General features: G+C 33.1%; 3 protein-coding genes across 5 annotated transcripts; all 3 read right to left on the bottom strand.

Moving 5' to 3' along the window:
• Nucleotides 1-519: 519 nt before the first annotated feature.
• Nucleotides 520-2995, bottom strand: LOC107889734 (uncharacterized). Of its 3 annotated transcripts, none has more exons than XM_016814280.2 (6): nt 2172-2995; nt 1663-1756; nt 1153-1325; nt 993-1053; nt 841-891; nt 520-742 (listed from the first exon to the last, which is right to left on the bottom strand). In XM_016814280.2, the coding sequence occupies exons 1-5, from the start codon at nt 2295-2297 to the stop codon at nt 875-877; spliced, it is 471 nt and encodes a 156-aa protein (XP_016669769.1). In that variant the 5' UTR covers nt 2298-2995; the 3' UTR covers nt 520-742; nt 841-874. The 3 variants fall into 3 exon arrangements, with proteins under 3 accessions (XP_016669769.1, XP_016669771.1, XP_016669770.1); XM_016814282.2 differs by having other exon boundaries at nt 1153-1313; nt 2172-2913; XM_016814281.2 differs by having other exon boundaries at nt 1153-1319; nt 2172-2550.
• An 8601-nt stretch (nt 2996-11596) lies between these two features.
• LOC107889733 (uncharacterized) lies at nt 11597-17966 on the bottom strand. Its single transcript, XM_016814277.2, has 9 exons — nt 17160-17966; nt 14413-14612; nt 13749-13806; nt 13543-13666; nt 13298-13459; nt 13063-13188; nt 12860-12969; nt 12460-12519; nt 11597-12203 (listed from the first exon to the last, which is right to left on the bottom strand). The coding sequence occupies exons 1-9, from the start codon at nt 17964-17966 to the stop codon at nt 12108-12110; spliced, it is 1743 nt and encodes a 580-aa protein (XP_016669766.2). The 3' UTR covers nt 11597-12107.
• Nucleotides 17967-21347: 3381 nt separating this feature from the next.
• Nucleotides 21348-22253, bottom strand: LOC107890146 (uncharacterized). Its single transcript, XM_016814650.2, has one exon. The coding sequence runs from the start codon at nt 22251-22253 to the stop codon at nt 21348-21350; it is 906 nt and encodes a 301-aa protein (XP_016670139.2).
• Between the last annotated feature and the right edge of the window lie 1332 nt (nt 22254-23585).

Here is a 23585-nt window from a genome sequence, read left to right as displayed (position 1 = left end):
GAGCAGACAGACTATTTTGGATGGATTGGTGGATAATTGTGGTATATGGGCCACGCTTAATTGATGGTTACTTTTAACTGTTTATGGTGCGTGGCATCTTTAGATACCATCTGAGGGTCATGAAACGAGAATGTGGGGTTTTCATTGGTTTCAGGTATCTCAATGACAGTTTCAAAGTGACAGCTATGTACCTGATTCATTCTTTTTGACTTGTTTAGAAAGCAAAACTAAGACTTTGTTTCTTTAATTTCCTTTTGGATTGTAAAATGCCAAGAAATGATCTGAGTCGAAAAACCCGAACCCAAAATACCCCGATTTGAAATAACCCTAATCATAAATTGATTTTAAACTCAACCCAAATTCATCTTATCCAAAATCAACCCAACTTCTTAATCAAGCAAGGTAGAACTTTTTTATTTATAAGAAAATCATGACAAGACTTGGATAACAAGATAAAGATTATTCCTAATGGAAACGTAAACTCATATTAATTATAGAAAAGCAGAAAAGAGTGATAAATGGAGCAAAAGCAGTAAATTCATCATATATAGTATTATCATATCAAAGTCACTGAAGCATATGCATAACAAGAAAAAAAAGAGCAAGTTTCATTATCCTTCAAAGAGAAGAAGGGAGACCAAATAGCTATATTTGCTTGGCTCTTGAAAGTAATACAGGCTAACTGTCTGCAACGTTTGATTACTATAATCCTTCTCCCATATATCTATATCTTCCTATGTACCTGCCGAGGATAAATCAACAAACAAAGCAACAACATGGAATAAGCATATATGTGATGATGTATAACCTCAGTGACTATGAATATGTGACTAAAGGTACCTTGATATAAGCATGTTGACTGGCGATCAAACTCTTAGTAGTATAGAGACCCTGCATGAAAAAAAAAAAAGAAGCAAAGATGTCAGCCTTACAGTTTAAAATGTTATTCGATACGGTACTGGTCCAGTATACCCCATTAGACAATTTCACACCTTGCCACCAGTTTCCTCTTGTTGCACTCCCTGAATCGTCTTCTCCGTCATCTTTCTTGAACTAGAAAGTTATGCAAACATGTTAGCAGATTCCTAAATCCAAACACTCATCAAACTAAAGAGAGCAATGCTGTTGATTATGTGATGCCTATACACTCACCACAGAGTCCAATTCAGAGCTCTGGCTACCCTGGGGATACAAGTACACATCTTGGCCACCATAGTAGATGGATGAACTTAAATGACATGGATATATTCGTTGCTCTTGATACTTGTCACTCTTGTCTCGATTTTCCATATTGTCAGTTTCACCTTCAACAACTACACCTAGTGCTTCAGAATCAATGGACATAATAAAAGAACTAATTTGTATAATCAAGCAAAGACATTAAACTTCTGATTATATCTATATAATTAAAAACTAAAAGTTAAGGTGGAAATTAGATAACTAAACTAGAACCAATATATGATTTGACAAAACAGTGTTAGTTCAATTACTATAGTCATCTCAAGGCTCTTGAAGAGAAGGAAGGAACGGCAAAAAGGGAAAGAAAATAGCAAGAATGTAAAACCTTTTATCTTTTCATGTTTGCAATAATAGGTTCAAATATCAAAATCATGCCCTACACATAGAAGCAAATCATGTAAAAGGTAAAACTGATGCACAAACCAGAGGCTCCGGGCTTTGTATTCCAAGGCTCATTTGGAGAATGCTGGGTTTTAGCCCCAGCAGGACGTAGAGACTCCCTTCCGAAAATCTGAGCCTACACCACCTTAGAGAAATTAAAACTTTCTGAAAAAAATCTAGAAGGACAGACAAAAAGAGAAGCAGAACAGGTCGTCTTGATAGAGAACTTGCATGCATTTGCAAAAGAAGAAAGCATAGGAACAAAACCAAGAACGAGAACAGTGTCAAGTCATCAAAAGCCTTTAGAACAAAAAGCCCTTCAAATTCACCACCCTTCGTAAAGCTCTGGTTATAAAACAAACAACTTTGGAACAATAGTTTCTTAAACCGTTTCAAATTACCCAATTGAAAAAAGATTGAATCTTTGAAACTCCACGGAACCTAAACAATAAAAAGTTGAAAACCCCATTGCCAAGAACATGGAGTACCAAAGAAATGATGCATAAAAAGATTAAAAGGAAAGAAAGAATCTCCAAAGGCGATAAAAATACCTTAGATGGAGGAGCAAATATAGAGCCGAAAATTCCAGCGGAAGATGAAGGTGGTGAATCTTTTGAACCGAAGAGCTTTGAAGTGATGGAAGAAGAGGACGATCCGACATTTTTCTTTCCCTCCATTCTCTTGTTAGTGCTCTTCAACAAGGTGAGACACGTATATATAGAGAGAAAGAGAAAAATTTGAAAGAAGAACGGTTAAGAGAAAAGGAAAGAAACAAAACGGAAAGAGAGAGGATAGAACTTGAGAGGAAAAGAGGAAAAAGAAAGGAAAGCAAAGCAAATGAGTAGAAGAAGAAAACAGTACACAACGGAAATAAAGGATGGGAAAAAGAAAGAGAAGGAAAATACACGTGAAGCTTGAGCTCTGTTTTATAAGAGAGAAAGAAATCACAAGAAAATAACTCATATTTGGGTCATTAATGACAATTTAAGGCAGTTGTGGCTGACGACGATCATTCATTGTGTTACCTTAAAAAGCGTTTTATGTTTTTCCGGTTGCCTTTTATCGTGCTTTGAATTTTTTGGTACGTGGGAGGGGGTATGGGGATCCAAGTTCCAATCTTTTACTGCCACGAGTAGCTTAATTGATAATAACAATTCCCCCCGTCACCCTTGTTTTCAAGCTCCCCCCTATGTCTACTTGATGGGATTGTTAGAAGAAGAACCTTCTCAGTATTGAATTCAATTTTGACTGGGCTGCTTGTAGACCTGACCTGACCTGACCTGATCTGACCAGTGAGTCAGTGACCACCCTCCTTTATGACCTTATCCCTTTTGTCCTATCGGACCGCCCCCTCATCTGGTGGGTCTTCCTTCTTCATTCCACTTCCACTTTCTGTCTTTGCCTTATTTGAAGCTAATGGATTTATTATGACCTTCCTTATACAGTTGTTAGGCATCATAGATTTTCACTTCAGATTCTGTGAAACAACATTCCTCTTTTGAGTGGATAATGTAATGTTTATAAATACTATTCAATTTTTTTCATAAATAGTATTAAAATATTGAATGTGTTCGTACAACATAAAACAATAGTAAAAATGTGTAATTATTAAGAATAAATATACTCCTTTATTATTACAAAAAATTAATCTGTCTCAAATTGTATCTTATAAAATAATTAATGTGAGTTTTTTTATCATAAATTTAGTAATTAGATCTATTTTTATATTTTCTTTCTTTTTTGTTTAATTTTACACTTAAAAATTATCAAAGAACAATGTGGATCAATATGATGACATGTTTCTAATACATTGGTACCAAATTGAAAAAGGTGGTTAATTTCATGGGCCGTTTGGTATATTAGGTTGAAAAATATAATAAATAAGGAAAATATAAAGATAATATTTTTTAAAAAATCTTTCAACCTTATAAGATCATTTACTATTATTTATAATTTTAATTAGGCTGTATGATTTATAATTTTAAAATATTGAAGGCTTTGAAAATGGTCTTTGAAAGATTATTAACTTTCCAAATGATCTATAAGCCGACAATAAGATAAGTAAATAACTCGTGATCTGTGTCACCAATAGCACTAATTGTATCAAGTCAACCTTGTAGATTTTGCGGTAACATCATGTGACGTAACTCATCCAATTTGAGTGATAGATGGCATCAAAACCAAATTACCTAGCAAAATTACATTCATTGAATAACTTCTCGACAGTTTCATTATACTCCTAACACAAAGGACATTCTGAAAGTGCATTAATTGAGCCTTTTGTAGCTCCATTCATGTGGGAAAATGATTGTGACAAAGTTTCCAAAAAAAAAAGTACTAGTATCTTGAATTTTTGAAATAACAGAATCCCACTTTTATCTTTTGTAAAGAAATATATTTGGTATTGTTTAATGACGTATGCATAATTTGTCGAGCCTCGTCAAATTTTTCATGTTCATTATTGTTTTTTTGTAGGGTACAATTGTGATGATATTTTGTGCTATTAGAATAAATTATAGGGAGATTCTATCTAGGATGTTAGGTTTTAAAACACTAGATTTAGTCTAATTGAAGGCATTTAGAATGGTCATTGAAAACTTATTAATTCAGTGCTAATAGGATTATGAGTGATATGATTAAATATCTTTTCATTTTTAACTTTCCCAATGATCCATAATCCGACAATAAGATAAGTAAATAACTCGTGGTCTGTGTCACTAACAACATTAATTGTATCAAGTCAACCCTAAAGATTTTGAAGTAATGTCATGTGGCGTAACTCACCCAATCTGAGTGACAGGTGGCATCCAAACCAAACTATCTAGCAAAATTACATTCCTTGAATAACTTCTCGACGGTTTCGTTATGCTTCTAACACAAAGGACATTCTGAAAGTGCATTAATTGAGCCATTCTATAGCTCCATTCATGTGGGAAGATCATTATGGCAAAGTTTCCAAAAATAGAAAAAGTACAAGAATCCCACTTATATCTTTTGGAATGAAATATATTTGGTATTGTTTGATGACGCAGGTGTAATTTTTCGAGCCTCGATAAATTTTTTATGTTCTTTATTGTTATTTTGTAGGGCACAATTGTGATGATATATTGTGCTATTAGAATAAATTATAGGGGGAATCTGCTTAGGAGGTTAGGCTTTAAAACATTCAGATTTGGTCTGATTGAAGGCATTGAGAATGGTCGTTGAAATATTATTAATCTACTGTTAATAGGATTATGAGTGATAAGATTAAATATCATTTCATTTTTAACTTTCCAAATGATTCATAAGCTGACAATAAGATAGGTAGAGAACTCGTGATCTGTGTCACTAATAGCATCAATTGTATCAAGTCAACCCTATAGATTTTGAAGTAATGTCATGTGGCGTAACTCATCCAATCTGAGTGACAGATGGCATCCAAACCATACTATCTAACAAAATTACATTCCTTGAATAACTTTATTCCTTGAATAACTTCTCGACAGTTTCGTTATGCTCCTGACACAAAGGACATTCTGAAAGTGCATTAATTGAGCCATTTTGTACCTCCATTCATGTGGGAAGACGATTATGGCAAAATTTCCAAAAATAGAAAAAGTATAAGAATCCCACTTTTATCTTTTGTAATCAAATATATTTGGTATTGTTTGATGACGCAGGTGTAATTTGTCGAGCCTCAATAAATTTCTTGTGTTCTTTATTTTTATTTTGTAGTGCACAATTGTGATGATATGTTGTGCTATTAGAATAAATTATAGGGGGAATCTACTTAAAAGGTTAGGCTTTAAAATATTCAGATTTAGTCTGATTGAAGACATTGAGAATGGTCGTTGAAATATTATTAATTCACTGCTAATAGGATTATGAGAGATATGATTAAATATCATTTCATTTTTAACTTTCCAAATGATTCATAAGCTGACAATAAGATAGGTAGAGAACTCGTGATCTGTGTTATTAATAGCATCAATTATATCAAGTCAACCCTATAAATTTTGAAGCAACGTTATGTGGCGTAACTCATCGACTCTGAGTGATAGATGGCATCAAAACCAAACTACCTAACAAAATTACATTCCTTGAATAACTTCTCGACAATTTCGTTATGCTCCTAACATAAAGGACATTATGAAAGTGCATTAATTGAGTCCTTCTGTAGCTTCATTCATGTAGGAAGATGATTATGACAAAGTTTCCAAAAATAAAAAAGTACCAATATCTTGAATTGTTGAAATAACACAATCTCACTTTATCTTTTGTAATGAGATATTACTATTGTTTGATGACGTAGGTGTAATTTGTCGAGCCTTATTAAATTTTTCGTGTTCAGTATTGCTATTTTGTAGGGTACAATTGTGATGATATATTGTGTTATTAGAATAAATTATAAGGAGATTCTGTATAGGAGGTTAGGTTTAAAACATTCATATTTAGTATGATTAAAGGCATTTAGAATGTTCGTTGAAAGCTTATTAATTCAATGCTAATAGGATTATGAGTGATATGATTAAATATCTTTTCATTTTTAACTTTCCAAAAGATTTATAAGCCGACAATAAGATAAGTAAGAACCTGTGATCTGTTCACTAATAGCATCAACTGTATCAAGTCAACCCTGTAGATTTTGCAATAACGTCATGTGATGTAACTTATCCAATTTGAGTGACAGATGACATCAAAACCAAATTACCTAACAAAATTACATTTCTTGAATAACTTTTCGACAGTTTCATTATGCTCCTAAAACAAAGGACATCCTGAAAGTGCATTAATTTAGTCCTTCTGTAGCTCCATTCACGTGGGAAGATGGTTATGGCAAAGTTTCCAAAAAAAAAGGTACTGGTATCTTGAATTGTTGAAATAGCAAAATCCCACTTATATCATTTTTAATGAAATATATTGGGTATTGTTTGAGGATGTAGGCATAATTTGCCGAGCCTCCTTAAATTTTTCGTATTCTATATTGTTATTTTGTAGGGCATAATTGTGATGATATACTGTGCTATTAGAATAAACTATAGGGAGATTCTGTCTAAGATGTTAGGTTTTAAGTGGATCTTTTGTGACCTTCCAATTTTTCTTAGGAATTGAAGCTAGTGTGATTTTTTAGTACAATAATCTATTCTTTTTTACCTTATTCGCACAACATGAATGGCAATAAAAGTTTCCAAAGACCATATTCCTTTTAATATTCTCTATGTTCGTTTTATAGTTGATATTCGGAGTTTGTAGTTGTGCCTTCTAATAATATTGTTTCCAAGTGTTGGAAGGGTTCGACTATTTAAAAGCTTACTAAAAGTCAGAGGCATCCACATGAAAGGTATCAATATACACTTTGGTACGGCTAATGTAGTTTGCATAGTAGATAACTCTCTCTATGTTTACAATACTCATCCATCTTAACAAAATGGAGTGCAACTTAGCAGATACTTGTAATCCGCAAGTACTTTTTTTTTTGGTATTTTTCATGCCTCAATCATATTTAAGATTTATAATTGTCATTCCTAACAATGTTGTCTTCGAGATTAAAAGTACCTACTAAGTTGTACTCCATTCTGTTAGGATGCATCGTAGCATGAGTATGGTAAACATGGAGAGAGTTATCTATTATACAAACTACATTAGCCGTACTAGAGTGTATATCAGTACCTCTACCGTTCTGTAAGCTTTTTAATAGCCGGTAATCCCTATTCTTTTTAGTGACGTTATAAAAATAACTAGCAGAATCGCTAGATTTTTCGTTTCAATGAATAATCCCCAGGCCTGTTTACATAGTAGGGCATCATTTACCTACTATGCTTGCCGCAAACCTAATCCCCCTTTTGAAATTGGAGCACATAGAGCATTCCAATTGCACACATACAATTTCCTTTGTTCAAGCTGATCTTAACAGCTCTCCGATGTATCTTATTACTTTTTTGTTTATGAAATGCACCTTTATCAAAGAAAAAACAAAAGATTTCATCTTCTCTAATGATGAAAAATAGAAGGGTCCACATAGGCAAGTAAAGACAAAACAAGGTGGAGTAACAGAGACAAAATAAGGATGAATCCATGTGCAAGGGCGGGGCCAAAGCTAGGGCCAAAGTGAAGTAAACGTGAGAGTATCAGCCACTGTGGGTCGCCGCATGGTCAACATGTGTTCAAGTTTTGGCCACATGGATAGTTGCCATCCCAGAATTTGTCAGTTTCTCAATGGCATCCTCCATCCATCCTTTCCCATTTGCCTGCCTTCCTGCCTTTTCCATTTTCCATTTCCATGATTCCTTTTTGTATCTTCAGTTCTTCTTTACCTTCTACATGTAGGACAGTGTCCTACGGAAATAGGATAGGATCAAATATATATTATAGTATAATGTTGATGTTGAATCTTCATTTTCAGCTGCTCACGTTATCTTTTACAGCCGTATAGAATTCGATTAAATTTATAATTTTTACTTGAATGATATTGAATTATGCAATAAACGTGATCATTGGTGAAATACATAACTCGTAGAGATAATTAAGGGATAAACATCCTGTTAAATACAAAGATAAGGTTTGCAAATCAGTGTATACAAATAGAGAAAGCAATTTTAGAATCCACTTATTCTAACCTTGATTAGGATAAGATTTTGAGATTATTAGGACGAAATATAAATAATAGAGATAAATATTAAAATTATACATGAATTTAATAAATATATAATGTCGTATATAAATTTTGATTTTGTGCGATTTTATAAAAAAAATTGTAATTTCATTTAATTTTTACAAATTACTAATAATATTATCGAATTAATACTATTTTACGTTGATATATTGCATACAAAAATAATTATATTAATTTAATATGAAAATAAATCTATGAATTCATTTTTTAAATGTGTATAGTTGAATCTAAATCAAAATTTTGTGTATACATATAAACCACAAATTAAATCTTATATGTATAATTACACTAAATCAAAATTCATATATAAATTTGATATTTAACTCTAAAACTTATTATTGAATAAAGTTTTAATTTTTAATACCACCCACAAAAGAAGATGCTAAAATCACAGTGGGATCAGCAAGAGCAATAGAAAATGGGTAATCCATGACTATAAACATGCAAGTTTTTTTTTTGGTATAAAAATAATCTAAATTTTTTTATTAATTAAAAAAAATTATTTTTTTATTATGTACGTAAATAACCTAAAGTGAATAATAAAAATAGGTGGAGTCAAAGAAATTGGTGTCACCTACTTGCTACATCAACCAATCATTGGTTGCTAGAATTAAAAAAAAACTAAATTTTTAGGTGTTGTCAATCTATTTAACGTCACCTTATAAATACCACTTCTAATACTAGTATTTTTGTATATTTCTTGTGCCAGAAAATAAATTTTGAAGAGGTTTCAATCTAATTGAAGTGACCAATGGTAAATGACAATTGATTTTTTTAATTCTAGCAATCAATAATTATCTGACATGACAAATGGGTGATGTCAATCTTTTTTATTCCACCTATTTTTCCTATTTATTTTATGTCATTTACGAATATAATAAAAAATAGACTATTTTTATAATTAATAAAAAATTTCTAATTATTTTTATGAAAAACCCGAAGTTTTGGTTTGATTACCTTTATAAGCAATTTTCTATATGGCTAGCAACTACGGTAGGGTATTCATTCCATCAAAAGAAAAATGGGGCTATTAAGGACTGGTTTATATCAAAAACGCTTTTGACTTGCTGATATATACTGGACAACTCCAAGGCCTATGAGAAGAAAATAAAATAAAATTAAACATATATATTTATAAAATTTGAGATTTAGTTTATATACTTTAAAATTAAAAATTTAATTCTTTTTATATTTTAATTTTAAAAATTTTAACTTAATCATTATCATCGTTCATAATTCTTATCAAAATTTGTTAATTAATATGTTTATTTTCTGTCAATTATATGTCATGTTATACGAGGATAACCTAATTAAAATTTAAAGTTGACAAATTTTAACAAAAATTACTTATAATTTTAATAATTAGACTAAGAATTTTAAATAAAAAAAGTAATTGACTTATTTTTTAACTTTTTAAGTGTACTAGTGGAGGGACTAATCTAATTTTATCAAAGTATACAAACAAACAACATATTTTAAACAAATATTTTCTTATCATTTGTTTATTCTTATATAAGATTTCTAATCATAAATACATAGAAGAGGTACATTTAATAAATTAATACATTATTATTAGACTTGTTCATGGGTCGGGCCAAGTCGCTTAAAAAGTGGGAAGATTTGGATAAAAATATAGGCTTGAAAAATGTGTTTAAACAAAAAAAATCCATTTTCTAAACGAACTTGGTCTCAGGTAAGGCTTTTTTTGTTCGAGTCCAGCCCGACTCGACTCAAATTTGCAAAAAGAAAATTACTATTTTTTATACTATTTTGCTGCTATTTTCTTGTTGTTTTCTCACTATTTTGCTACCATTTCATTATTATTTTACTATTATTTTATTATTATTGTTTGGATATTGTGTAAATCTTATTTTATTATTAATTTTGTTACTATTTTAGAGTCATTTGCTTGTTAAGTTGCACTTGTCTTAGTGTTATTTAAGTATGCTTTTTTAAAAAAAATATATATTTTCAATTTATTGGGAAACATTTATTTTAATGTTTTTAATATTTTTGATGTATTATATTTAAAAAAATTTATTACAAGCAGGTCAAGTCTGAGTTTTAGCAGTTTTATCCGGGCTGGGTTAGGGCAAAATTTTAAGCCCATTTTTCGGGCTAGATTAGACCCAAGCCTAGCAAGCAAGCTTAAGATTTTTGTTAGACCCGACCCTGTAAACAGCTGATGCATATATTACAACATAACTATTTATATTTTAGAGTTAATGTGTCATTTGGTATCTAAGTTTGATTTAGAGGTTCAATTTGGTACCTAGACCACACGACATCATGTGGTCAAATGAATATTTGGCATGTATACTCTAGTAAAAAAATAAGTACTTAATTCAAACAAAGAAAAAAGTTAGGTACTAAATTAAATGTTGAAGCCAAACTCATGTGCCAAATTGGGACAAAAAAAAATTCAGGTACTAAAATGAATCTTAGAGCCAAACTTAGGTACTAAATGGTATATAAACCCTACATTTTATACCCAATCTTCAATTAGGGGTGTTCAATCAGTTAACCGACCCGAAATAATATTAACCGAATTAACCGACCTTTTAAAATTTTTAACCATTAACCGAACCAAAAATTTTTCAAAAAAAATAACCGAACCAAAAATTATATGTTTTTTAATTTTTGGTTAAAATAAATATAAAATTAACCAAATTACCCGAATTACTTAATTACCCAAATTAACCGAATTAACCGAATTATTTGTATAAAATTATATGTTTTTTATTTTTATTTTTAGTTTTAAATTTTTATTTTTATTTATTAAATTATTTTTAATTTTCATGATTGGGTTGGGTTGGGTACTTGAGTTAATATATATTAGATTGGGTATTTGAGTTTATGTTAGATTAGGTTTGAGTGAATACTGGGCTATTTATATATTATAATTTTATTTATTAATTTTTTCATTTAAACCAAAAAAATTCAGTTAACCGACCGGTTTCAAACCGAATTAACCGTTAACCGAAAACTCAAAAAATTATTAACCGACCCCAACCGAATTAATTTGATTAACCAATCGATTAACCGAATTCGGTAGGCTAACTGAATTTTTTCGGTTTTACCCAAATTTTGCACACCCCCTATCTTCAAATTGTAATACTTTCATGGGATACTCCTGGAGTTGGACGAGGATAAGGCGGGAATATTGATTTCTTAATCAAGTTGCAAAGAGTGAAGGAGTATGTGGTTCGCGGTTCTTGTGATTTAAGTGGCTACAGTTTGGCTAATCAATGTGAGTTTTCTTCCACGAGCTCGTGAATATCAGCAACTTGGCGCCACCATTGACCTTTGTACCATCCGTCATGCCATAACTAAGGGTTATAATTTAATAAACCAATATGAGAATACATAAGAAATCTATCATATTTTGTCATGGAGATCCTTCTACCTACATTCAAACGGCAGAGTCATGATCCTTATTACACATATCTTCGAATTCTCGTACTTCACTTCTATACTAAGCCATACAGCGCAATTACGGCTAAAAGACGGACCTCACAAGAATATACACAATTTATCTGGTTAACAGGTAAGAACAAGGTGACAACCATTCCATTTGATCTTGCCGGATTACGAGGAGCTTGAATGTTCTTAGTAGAGAACCTTCCACTCATCGTTTCCAGCATTTTCTATAGGCTGCTGGCTGCAGCTTCTCCACCTGGTAAACCTCGAAGGATGCTGCCCCTAATTCCCATCACTCGCTTTAGATTTAAGATAGCAATCAACAGGAAACAGATTCTGTTCTGGGTGCAGCATTGGAGAAGTATAATATGAGAGGAACGTAGTTGCCCGAAAATCCTACACAATAAACACCTTAACACAATATATCATTCATTTGGTTTTGGGGAATAATTCCTTTGGTAACTCCCACCGTGTTTGTGCCGACATCATATGAAGATAGGACCTTCCTCTGTAACAACCAAGGAGAATAGTTAGTCAAACATTTAACAACAGTCTTTCAGTAATATATATGTGTATGTATACATCTGTTTTCTATTGTTCAAGTAACCCGGAAGGAATTGAAATATAAGAGTACTCAAGCATTCTAGACAAAATGCAATATGAAGTGGTGACATATTCGTGAGAAATTTTTACATCGAAAGGAAGAACAAAAACAGAAAATTGAAAGCAGTTTCTTGGTGGTGCAGTAGGATAAGAATACTTACAATTGGCTCAAAATCTGGACTACACAAGTTAACAGTGAGGTTTCTCATCAGTAACAAAACCTGCACAGGATAAGAAAAGGAAATACATACAGTAACTCGATTTAGAACAAGATGAATTTTATGAGGCAGATAAGACACATGAATCAAAAGTCATGTTCAGTTTTGTCTTCTGGTTCTATAAGTTTCATCGGCCAATTACAATTTTAAACAGATTAGATTATCATCAGTTATTCCTAGAGATACTGCTTTGCAAACCTTATTGAGTGGTTATGGACAAAACCGACTGGAAACAAATTCATCTGACAAGTTTCTTTTATGGTTTTTATTTACAACTTCCACATCATGTAACATAAATTAGGGCATCTCATGACAGATACAATAAAGGCAAATTTTTACTTACAGTTTCAAAATTTATGGGATCCATCTCTTTGAGTTTTTGTACGTGCCCATCAGTGTCTGGATCAAAGACACTCCCAATGAAGCTATACACTTCAGCAAAATCAGGTATACCTGCAAAACAAAGATAAAGTTGGCCAATACCATCAAGTACAAACAGAATAACTGGGGACCACAATTGATTATGGTATACAGAAATGCAATTACCGTGAAGCATGGACGCTTGTTTCCCTTGCTTTGACATATCAGAATTAGATATTGTTTGACCTGAGCTTCCAATGCCACTAACACCACTGTTACTAATCTTAGCTACGCCCTTCGATCCAATATTAGCTGAATCAGTAACGTTATATGCATAAGAAAATGCTGGAAAGTTTCCTTTAGGAAATCTAATCATCTACTATTATAACAAAGGAAAAACAACAGGGAGAAGAATTCATGCCTTCCGTTCCTCGAAGACCTGTAAATTCATCTTGTGGTGACATGATTTTACTTGAGGCAGTGTTTACCAGCATGGAAGCTTCATCCCAGGGTGCATATCCAGGTGCAATGGTATTTATCGATGAAGGATAACCCATGGATGCTTGTAATGGCACTAACACTGCTAATATAAGAGCATGTCAATATGTAATCATACCCCAAGAATTCAATAGAATATATCATCACAATCCATTCTAAAAACCAAACCATTTTTGGAGGCCTTTTGAGGGTAAGGGTGTGCAGCTTTGCGCTTGGGACGAGGAGGCGGCACATGCGCAATAGTCCCATTCTTTTGAACCTTCAGAAAGTATTTCTGGGCATGACTTCGAATCTGAAAAAGGCAGAAGCAGAATGAGATAAAAGATTGAAAAACTAAGATCAAAGACAAAACATCAAATCTCCATTCTTAAAACCTGGATAACTGTCTTTGAACCGACAAAATCTTCAATTTTTTTCCAGTCCCGATCAAACCTAAGTCAGCAAGAAAGATAACTATTTAATAGGCTAACATGAATATTTTTCTTTGACGAAACAATATTAGCTCAAATTGGTAATAGACACAAAGAGGAACAAGGCAAGAGCTGCTATTGGCATCCTAAACAAGAAAAAAAGGAAGTAAATGCATTGCCATTGGCATCCTCGTACAAGACTCGATACAGAAGCTGATAAGGAAGCTTTAAACTTAATGATTAGTTAAATTGTAGTACCAAATTCAACCAAAATTAAGCTCCAAAATAACTTGAATTGAAGACCAAATTACATTACCGGTTTCTCCGAAGCATCCACTTAGCAATTGAAACAAGAAAAGACTCAGTCAAGATTTTCTGAGTTCTAAACTAGCCAAAACAGAAGAATTGAAACTAAGAAACAACATGAACCAAAAAAAAAAAAAAAGACCCCCCGAAAAGGAAACTTTCCCACTAAAGAGGAGATGGAAACTTGGAAAACGAAGAAAACAGTAAAACATGGGTTGGGGTACTCGTAATTCACTTTAATTTCACAAAAAAAGAAGAAGAAAAACGAAAGTTTTCATCTTTAAATATATATAATATAAAGAAAAAAAGAAAAAGAAGTTACAGTTGAAGAGCTTCAAGGAATTTGTCGTGCTCTTCTTCAGTCCAGCTCTCACGCGACTTAGTAATGGTGTAAGGTTTCCTGACTTTCTTGCCGGAGCCATCAGTGGCGGTGGTGGAAGTGGAAGACTGCGGCGGAGGGGTTGTGGAGGATTGGGCGATGAGTTCATGTTTTCCTCTGCTTGGCTTGGCTATGCCTTTTTGCTACCAAACAGTAGACAATATGAGTTATGGTTGAGTTTGGGAGAGAGGTTAGCTCCGTTGTCTGGCTGGTTGGGCTGGTTGATACATGTGGTGAGTCGTCTCAGGACCGTTCAATTAATCGTCCGGTTTCAATTCCTCGTTTCCGCGATTTCGTTTATGGTCTTTATCCTTAATGAGAGGTGTCTTTCGTGTGCGGTCTCATTCACTATGCACTATCTAATTCAACACTGTGAATGGATGAAATTAATGGGTGTTTTACCTTTCCGAATAATTTATTATTATTATTATTATTAAGATTATATTTCAAAAATAAAACAAAATTATCAAAATTTAACATTCCAAAACGCTATATTTTATTTACGCTCTGATCTTAAAATGATAAATTTTTAATTTAATTTTTTAAAATTTATAAAGATATAAAAAAACAAGAAAGGTTAAAAAATAATAATTCTAAATTTTAGTTGGATAATTAAAATTTGAATATGAAAAAAAATCATATCCTTTACTTGGATAAAATATAAAAAGAAATTATTGATTATAATAAATTTTTTCAATTATATAATTTATGTAAAAAGAATTAACCTGGTAAAAATCATATTACACATCTTAAAAAGAAATTTCCTCTGTTTTTCCCTCAAATCAATGTAAATAACAATTAAGTAAATGAATTAAAGTGACTAAAAATGGCATTGAAATTACCAAATTGTTTTAGAAAAGTGAAAGTAGTATTTTTCATCTAAAATTGAGCGCACCGAAGTTCCAATGGAAAAGAAGCAGAGGAATAGGCTGAATGGGTAGCACCTAGAGAAGAGGAATTTAAGCCAGTTAAACCGTTGGTAGCGCCGCCGATGTTTGAGAAGTTTAAAGTTTAAACCCAAAAGGACGGTGGGTCCTACCCTCTGAAAGCTACCCGCCAAACTTTCTCTTCCACTAAATTAACAACCACCCAATTTTCTTTTGTGTGTCCCAATTGTCCCCTGTTTTCATTTTATTCATAATATTTAAACCTCTCTCTATTACTTTTTTAAAACCTTAAGTTTGAATTTACATATAAATTATATTATTTTAATTTAATGCTAATCGTTGTTGTTTTAATATATATTGACTAAATTTCTCACATTTTACTTTTTATTAGTAAAAATTCTAACTTTGATATCTTATCAGTTAGAATTTAGTATGCACAAAAAATTAAAATATGTTGTAAATTTTTCATTTTTTATAAAATTTAATTAATTGAATTTATAATTTCTGCTTATAATCTCCGAGTGTTGATGATATAAAATTAAGAATTATCCAAACTAATAAAAATATTAAATACTAAAAATATATATTAATTAATAAAAACATTGGTTATGACTTATGAGGTTTTTAAGGTAAGCGATGTAAGGACACGTGGTAGAATGATGATCCAATAGCGTGGGGGGTGTTAACCAAACAAGGATGTCCCATCCATGTGTTGTGTTAGGTCCCGCCCAATCTGCCGACCATTTTAGAGAACGTGTCCACACAGTGGTTAGTGAAGGCATGTTGGGTCGCGGCTCAAATTTTCTTCGCTCCGCTTCGCCTAACCTCAAGTTAATTATAAATTTTAAAATTATATATAAATTTTAATTTAATGTATAATTATATATATTTTTTAATTTAATATAATTATATATATTTAAATTTTAAATTTAATTTAATTATACACATTAAAAAAAATAATATATCAATTTATTTTTATATTGAATAAATATAATTATTTAATGATGTTATATGAATAATTGTGTTAATAATTTATAAAAATTAGATCAAGTAGAAATTTCATATATAAAATTATACAAAATTAAAATTTATATATATAAATAAACATTAAACCATAATTTATATATAATTTTGATATTTATCCCCTCAAATTATAATGTATATGATATTTAAATACATCAAATCACATGTCTTGATTATATTCAAATAAAATATTTTTAAAAAATATATATTTTTATGATAAATAAATAAAGCAATAAAATTTAGTTTTCAATAACGACAATAAAACTTCATTCAAATGATTGAATAAATTGGTTTATCACTTCTCATTTTAAGGTCTAATTTGGAGAAGCATGGCATAATGTGAACGTAACTACTCATTATTATGGCTTCACTAAGTTTTTTTTTTTTGAATCAACTGATACTATTATTGATTTGAAGAAGTAATAAATATGGTTACCAGTCTAAAAAAACTATTCCAGAAGTTTGTAAAGTAAAATGAAACTGCAGACATGAAACCTTATCTCTGGTAACCCTTCTTCTCCCTTATTTGAAACCAAAAACCCCTTTGTATCAGCTATTGAAAAGACCTATTCCCTCCCAGAATCAAATCTTTCTAGAACCACAGTCTCTGTCAAAATTTCGAGTTCATCGGGCAATCAAAATCACTGAGCCCGGACTCTACCTCTTCATCTATCCTCCATAACCACCGTTTCGTCGCTCTTGATTTACCAGGTTCTCCACTGCAGGCGGTACCTCCTCTATCTAGTATCGAGGGTGCTGAAATCGGATTCGTTCCTTTGCCATCTCATGAGCAGCTTTGTTGGCTTCCCTAGGTACGTGCTTGAAACACAATCTCCTAAACTTGAGAACTCTCCCCTTGATTTCTTTAATCAAACTGCTAATACACGATCGATCTTCTTCTGCAGAGTTCAGTTTTCGTATAATAGTTAGCGCATCTTCTTCAACACAAACATCCTGAAAACCCAGCTCTTCTGCCATGACAATAGCTTGTAAACACGCCCTTGCCTCAGCCATAAATGGATCTGAAATATTATCCCATTGAAAGGTACAGGCTGCCATAGGCAAACCCTCTTTATCACGTACAATGATTCCTGAAATAGAACTTCTTGTGATTCGATTAAATGAGGCGTCGAAATTAATTTTGATGGTGTCATTATCCGGTGGTTTCCAGACTGAGTCTTTTATGTCATGTGTATTCTGTAATATCTCCCCCATACTAGAAATTTCTGCATAGTAAGCCTTGATAAATCCAAAAACTTCATGTACCTGCTCTCTGACTCCTTCATGATATAGCTTGTTGTGATTATACCAGATGGTCCAGTAAGCGATAAATTTGATTTTGCATGCTTCCAGACTCTTATTTTCAAAATCCGCTACTAACCATGTTTTCCAATTGGCTTCTCTGTTGCATGTTGAAAATGGCATCTCCAAACCCCGCAAAACCTGCTGTGTGAAGGAACACTCCCTAAAAAGATGGTCCACCGACTCCTCCTCAGATCTGCATATCGGGCATAGAGGATTGACAGCCAATTGACGAGCTTTTAGATTATGCAAAGTGGGTAAATAGTTGTTAGCAATTCTCCACATAAAAATACGAATTTTTCATGGCACCTGGAGCTCCCATAATTTTGTAAAAAAATTAGTAGGAAGTTCATTATGTATTCTAGTGCCCCCCTCTGTAATTAGCCATCTGTATCCGCTCTTAGCTGTATATGTCCCAGTATTATCCCCTCGCCATACCAATGCATCTTGTGGTCTACTATTTGCCAATAGAATTGTGAGAATGCGCTTCAACTGTTCCTCTCCAAATAATGATTGAATAATGTCTTGCTTCCAGGTATTATTTTCCTTATCAATTAAGTCCGAGACTCGAGTAACTCGTAAATCCATATTCTGACATCTGATTCTACCACTGCCAGGTCCTGGAAGCCAACTGTCGTTCCATAATATTCCCCATTACCGATTCGCCACCCCATCCCCTCCTCGAGAAGTTGTCTGGCTCCCCAAATACTACGCCAGGTATACGAAGGGTAAGAACCTACCCTAGCACTCATAAAATCTCCTTTCGGGAAATACATAGCTTTCATAACGCGTGCAAACAAACAATCTGGTTTCGTGATAATTTTTCAACCCTGCTTCGCTAACAAAGCTAAATTAAATTTTAACAGATCTTTAAAACCTAAACCTCCCTTCGCTTTGGGGATGCACATTTCACTCCATTTACACCAATGGATACCTTTATTAGTTTTACTATTCCACCACCAAAATTTGCACATTAAATTCTCGAGCTCTCGACAAAATGAAACTGGTAGCTTAAAGCATTGCATTGCATAAGTTGGAATCGCTTGTAAAATAGATTTTAAAAATACCTCTTTTCCCCTAGCTGATAAAAAGCACATATTCCAATTATTCAATAATTTGACACATCGTTCTTTAATAGCCACAAACGCATGCTTCTTCCTGCGTCCTACCATAGTTGGCAACCCTAAATGCCGTTCTAGATTGTTAGAGACTCTCACTCCCAAAATCCTTCCCACCTGTACCTGTATTGCCAAATCCACGTTGCCACTGAAGTAGATAAAAGTTAACCAACTGTCCCGAGATTTTTTCATACTCCTGAATCACGCTTTTCATATTAATTGCCCCTTCACTTGAAGCCTCACCAAACAGCACACTATCATCTGCAAAAAAAAAAAATGTGACACCGATACATTTCCTCTTCCCACTCTTGTCCCAAACAGCCTTCCATCCCTTTTGGCTAGTGTAATTAATCTGGAAAAACCTTCCGCACAAATGAGAAACAAATACGGACTTAATGGATCGCCTTGTCTTAGCCCTCGTTGAGGTCTGAATTCTTCTCCCTCCCTACCATTTATCACCACTGTATATGTTACGCTAGTAATACATCTCATAATAAGCGAGATCCAGCCTTCACCAAAACCCATACTTCGCATCATTTTTTCTAAAAAAACCCATTCAATTCTATCATATGCTTTACTCATATCAAGTTTTAGAGCAAAGTTTTTCTTCGTTGTTCCTCTCTTTCTTTTGAATGAATGCAAAATTTCGTATGCCACGAAAATGTTATCTGTGATTTGCCTTTTCGGTACAAACGCCCCTTGTGTGTCTTCAATGCATAAGTCCAGCACCTGTCGAAAACGGTAAACAAGTACCTTTGAGATAATTTTGTAGATCACCTTGCAAAGACTAATTGGGCGGAACTTATTCATTGACTTTGGTGATTTCTCTTTGGGAATAAGAACAATGCTTGTTTGATTTATCTCTTCTATGCTTCTTCGTCCATTAAGAACATCCAAACAATATGTAGTCACATCCTCCCCTATTATGTTCCAATACTTTTGATAGAATATTGCCGGATACCCATCCTTCCCTGATGCCTTGAGGGGTGCTATAGATTTTATCGCCTCAACAACTTCTTCTACTTTAAATGTTACCATTAGCATACTGTTGTGTTCCTCCGTAATGCATGGCAAAAAGGACTCGAACAATCTATCACAATTACTTACCTCTGTAGATGAGAACAACTCTTTGAAATACTCGGTAGCCAAATTAGATACTCCATCCATATCGGTAATTAAATTCCCCGCTTCATTTTCTAACCCGGTAATTAGATTTTTTCTTTTTCATTGTGTCGCACTCTTATGAAAGAATGCCGTATTTCTATCCCCCAGACGAAGCCAATTAACTCTTGCTCTTTGTTCCCAGAATAGTTCTTCCTTATCCGCTTCCAAATTCAACTCTAATTTAATGTTTGTAATTTCCTCCAATACTTCATCACTGATTTCACCTGCTCCTAATTTGCTCAACCTGTCATTTAGTTCTTTCGTTCGTCGTTCGGTCTGCTTTTTCTCCTGTTTTGCCCAATTACTCAAAGATAACCCCAAGTTCTTTAGTTTCTCCAACACATCCAGATTATTTGAATTCCACCCCCATTTTAATCGCTCCTCAAATCCTGCCTCCAGAATCCAGTCTGCATTAAACCAAAAATGACCTTGTTGTCTCTTTCCTTGCAACCCCTCCTCCCTATCAGTTTCCACCATGATTGGACAATGATCTGAAAAATTGTGTTGCAAATGGCAGACTTTATACCCTGGGAAAAGATCCCACCATTTTGAGTTAGCTACCCCCTATCAAGTCTCTCCCTAATATTATTGTCAACCAGACGACCTCTTTCCCAAGTGTACCACTGTCCCAAAAACCCCAAATCGTATAGCTCACAGTATTCAATTGCCTCCCTGAATGCAGCCATCTGTCTTTCCTCCCGAATTCTTCTCCCTTTCTTTTCAAAAGAAAAAAGAATTTCGTTAAAATCTCCGGTAACCAGCCAGGGCTTGTTATTTCCGCGTTTCAACAATCTTAGTAAGTCTCATGATTCTCTTCTTTCCTGCTCCACTGGCGCTCCATAAAATCCTGTAAACCTCCATGTATTTAACTCATCTTCATTCGCCACCTCCACATCAATGTGAGATTTTGAAAAACTTTTCAAAGTTAAATTCAAACTTTCTTTCCATCCTAATGACAATCCTCATCTCGTGTCAACTGCATCTATGTCAATTCCATTCAAAAAGCCACATTGCCTTCTTATTGCCTCCATTCGTTTGCTCGAAACCTTTGTTTCCATAAGAAACAAAATTTGGGGTCGAATATGTCTCAATTTGTTTTTGAGACGTCGAACTGTCTGTGGTTGCCCCAATCCACGAACATTCCAACTAAGGATTTTCATTGTGCCCGGACAGCCACCTTATGAGTGGCCGCCGATATATCGTTCTCCAAACCCTCCATTGATAGTTCCCTAAAATCCCCCGAGATTCCCCTTTCTGCATTAATCCTTTGTCGTTTTTTACCATCCATGATTTCCATTAACATGTCTTCCGAATCCTCTTCTACCTCCCTTACCTCCAACTGGTTCGAAGTAACTTGGCTCCTTGTGTTCAGATTTTTCCTAAGCTATCGTGTGGAACGTCCCCAGGGGCCCACTTCTTCTTTCTCCTCATTATTATTTGTAGCCTCCCCTCCAGCTTTTCTTACGCTTCTTTCCCCATCTATTTCCATGTCCTGCCATTTATCTGTATTTGACTCCTCTCTAATCCACTTACTCACTACTTGTCCTCCTCGTCTTGGCGTAGCACGTAATGTCAAATCCCATCCAAATTCTATATGCTGATTCCCCATTCTTAATTTGACCTCGCAATAATTTTCACCATGACCAAGTCGGCCACAAATAAAACAAAAAAATGACAACCTTTCATACTGGAATAAAACATAAATGAATCTGTTCTGCCCAATGCCTATTCGTTTCTTCCTTTTAAGTGGTAAACGAACATTAATTATAACCCTAACTCTCATGAATTTACTAACCCCTCTTGTCACTAATGATGAATCGTATTCCTCAAATTTACCAACAAAATCTCCAATTTGACGTGTTGTTTCCTTTAATGTGTAACCAATAGGTAAATTATGTACCTGAACCCAAAAGACTGTATGCCAAAGGGGAACTGAATTAGGGTCTTCACCCTCTACCAATTTGTGAAAGATAATAAGATGACGATTAAAAAACCATGGTAGACCATGCAGGACTAGATTCAAATCAATTTCACTATAAAATTTGAATAAAATCCTCTTATCCTCTATCTCAGTAATGGTCACCCCTCTCAATGGGTGCCATAAATCGGCCAAAGTATTTTTTAATGCAGGAAAATTCACAATACTATCAGTAAGAACTCTCCCTACCAGGCACAGTTTATACAACTGTTCCACGGCAGTATCTTCTCCCAAAACCAGCAGGAGATCTTCCTCTTCATCTATAATATTGAGATTAGCAAGATTTGTATCCACCAGATCAATATTAGCCATGTCGTACCTCAAGGCAACAACAAGATCCAAACCCTAAAGAATACTATTCGTGCTAGAAAGCAGACCAAAGAAAACCCTAATTCGTGCTACAAGGCAGACTCCTTTTTCATCTATATCGCTTCACTAAGTTGAATCCTCCTAGATAATGCCACACGTAATTTTTTGTCAGGATTTTATTCTTAGTCCATGTTTCTGCCACTTTCTTCTTAAAATAATGTGAATATAATTAAAGAGGGTTTCGCTCCGCTGCTTCAATTAACATGGAATAATTTTTTTAATAATTTCTTCTGATGATATTTACTTTTTTTAAACATAATTTCTAAAATTAGGTATAATTTTTTCTTAACTTATAAATAAGAGGATAATACTTTTTAACATACTTATAGCCACATTTTTCTATATTGTCAATAATATCCATACTGATCAAAATAAAACTCAATTAGTAAAATGATTTTATTTTTATTTTAGGATAAGAATAATAATCTATACAATGAATTACCATCCATAATTAAGTATTTTAAAGAAACACAATTTTATTAATAAAATAACACAATTTTAATTTAAAATATTCCATCCAAATGAAATCATGATCAAAGTCCAAAACATAATTAAATAGTTTCCTTTCAACCTTTCAGAGCTCCCTTTCTCTTCAAAAAATATACCATGACAACATTTAAATTATATTAAATATTTTTTTTAAAATGTATTTATACAAGTATCTAATTTATACTCAAATAACTATATAAATATTTTTTTTCTTAAAAAAATATTATCTTTCAAATTTATAAAAAAATATTTATCGATTTAAATAGCAAGGTTTTTATTTTCCAACTGAATTAATAGTTTTTTACCGATTGAGTCTTAGTTTAATTGGCATGGGTATTATTTCAAATGCAGGAGGATGTAGGTTCGAGCACGCTGAAACACATGACCCTCATCTTAATGGGTTGGGGAGGGGCGTCTATGGGTAGTTTTAAGTATTATGTCAAAGTGAGCCGATATAATCAAAACTTATAATGAGATTATTCAAAAAAAAGTTTTAAAATGGCTAAATTATTCAAATGGTCATCCAACTATGCTCATGTTTTTGTTTTAGTTACTCAACTTTAAATTTTTTTAATTTAAATACTAATGTTTGAATTTGTTTTTGTTTTGGTCGTTTGTCATTAAATTGTTAACAAATTCTAAATACTTCAATAAATTTAACCCTTCACATTTACAAATTTCGTCAATTTGATACTCAAACTTTCTAACTAAAGCTTTCAGCTTTTAAAATATAAGCATTCCACATCTATTAATTGTTTTATTTATGGTTGAAATTATCCAATTCAG

The sequence above is a fragment of the Gossypium hirsutum genome, chromosome A09, assembly GCF_007990345.1.
Source record: "Gossypium hirsutum isolate 1008001.06 chromosome A09, Gossypium_hirsutum_v2.1, whole genome shotgun sequence".
Classification (NCBI taxonomy): domain Eukaryota; kingdom Viridiplantae; phylum Streptophyta; class Magnoliopsida; order Malvales; family Malvaceae; genus Gossypium; species Gossypium hirsutum.
The sequence above is the reverse complement of the archived record's forward strand: the minus strand, read 5'-3'. Positions and strand labels throughout refer to the sequence as shown.